Below are 1,790 nucleotides of genomic sequence, written 5' to 3'. Positions count from 1 at the left end.
ACGGGAGCGCCGCCGTGCTTCCCAAGCGGCGCACTATCCAGTGCGCCACCAGGCCGGCCCAATGTGTGGGAATCTTACAAGTGATAGAGATGGCATGTTGGTGCAATAGGGGAAAATGATGGCGTACTCAGTAGATTGGTGATGTTTATAGTTTTGTAGTTTTACATATACAATAAATGGCTGGTATCTTTAATACACTAAGAAGAGTTCTTATTCAACAAGAAAAAACCAGTGAACAGTAGGATATAGAGAATTTACAGAAATGGCAGTACAAAGGACCATTAAAAATATGTCCAACATTATAATAAAAATATAAATTAAACTATTAGTAAAATATCTCTTGTCAGATTGGTTAAGATTTGAAAATAGTGAACAGTTGAAAAGGATGAGGAAAAATGTCTGTGTTTTGTCAATAACAATTTTCAGTGAGCCAAAGAAAACATCTAGATACTATTTTTAGGATAATACTGCCATGTAATAGGATGGTAATTTTTAAAAAGGTAATCCAAGCTCTCAAGTTGGTATTCCAAACATAACTAACTGTTCTTGAATGTTTTGAAATAAGGGGAGTAACTCTGGACTTTATTCCTTTATGCATCGTGTTGTCTAGTATATAGCCTTATTTACCTGAATTAGAATTGACATGGTTTTAATGTGAAGTAGTGATTATTTTAGGAAAGTGTTTTATGTGACTTATGTATATATTACGTAGGGGATTTGGATCAAGAACGGATTTTTAACAGTCTTTGTAATGAATAACATTTTATCTTTGTAGGTACCTGGCAAAAAATTCTGCAACTTTGTTTAGTGCCAGCGATTATGAAGTGGCTCCTCCTGAATACCATCGGAAAGCTGTGTGAGAAGTGCTCTCACTTATGTTTAGATCTCTGTAAACACATTTTTGTTCTTAGTCCTTCTCTTGTACAAATGATGTACTTTGAAAATGTTAGTGTATAACAGAATTGATGTTTGTTTTCTGTTTGGTTTTAAACAGAGAAAATATTTTGTTCTTAGTCCTTCTCTTGTACAAATGATGTACTTTGAAAATGTTAGTGTATAACAGAATTGATGTTTGTTTTCTGTTTGGTTTTAAACAGAGAAAATAAAAGGGGTTACAGCTCCTTTTTTCTTTTTTTTTTTTTTTTTTTTTTTTTTTCATTTCAAAGTTGCTACCAGTGTATTCAATGATGGACAGCAGAGAGACATGCTGTAGAGTGTTTTATTGCCTAGTTGACAAAGCTGCTTTTGAATGCTGGTGGTTCTAGTCCTTTGACACTACGCACTTTTATAATATGTGTTAATGCTATATGACAAAATGCTCTGATTCCTAGTGCCAAAGGTTCAATTCAGTGTATATAACTGAACACACTCACCCATTTGTGCTCCTTTTTTTTCTTATTTTCTTTTTTTTAATGGTGCTTAAAGTAAAGAGCCCATCCTTTTGCAAGTCATCCATGTTGTTCCTGAGGCATTTTATCTTTGCTCAAATTGTTGAAGAATGGTGGCTTGTTTCATGGTTTTTGTATTTGTGTCTAATGCACGTTTTAACATAATAGACGCAATGCATTGTGTAGCTACAGTTTTCTGGAAAAGTTGATCTTTTAGGAATTGTTTTTCAGATCTTCAATAAACTTTTTCTTTAAATTTCAAAGAGCAATGTGCTTTTGTAGATGTTACAAAAACCTTTTGTATATTGTGTATTTTTTCTTGTATTTAGACAGTGATTTTCTAGGTGGGTGTTAAATTTTCTGGTTTGACCATTGTGGGATGAGGAAGAAGTTTAGCTTTAG

The 1,790-nt window shown here is 33.4% G+C and overlaps 1 protein-coding gene across 2 annotated transcripts in view; it reads left to right on the top strand.

Annotated features, from left to right (window-relative positions):
* MORF4L1 (mortality factor 4 like 1) overlaps positions 1–996 on the top strand; it is a 20,637-nt gene extending 19,641 nt beyond the window's left edge. For both annotated transcript variants that reach the window (XM_008591261.1, XM_008591260.1), the window contains one exon: positions 776–996. In XM_008591261.1, the coding sequence (XP_008589483.1) occupies positions 776–860 (85 nt within the window). In that variant the 3' untranslated portion in view covers positions 861–996. The remainder of the gene's footprint in view (positions 1–775) is intronic.
* Positions 997–1,790: the final 794 nt, after the last annotated feature.

Source organism: Galeopterus variegatus, unplaced genomic scaffold, assembly GCF_000696425.1.
Source record: "Galeopterus variegatus unplaced genomic scaffold, G_variegatus-3.0.2 Scaffold6792, whole genome shotgun sequence".
Taxonomy (NCBI): domain Eukaryota; kingdom Metazoa; phylum Chordata; class Mammalia; order Dermoptera; family Cynocephalidae; genus Galeopterus; species Galeopterus variegatus.
Note: the sequence above shows the minus strand (reverse complement) of the source record. Positions and strands in the feature narration are given on the sequence as shown.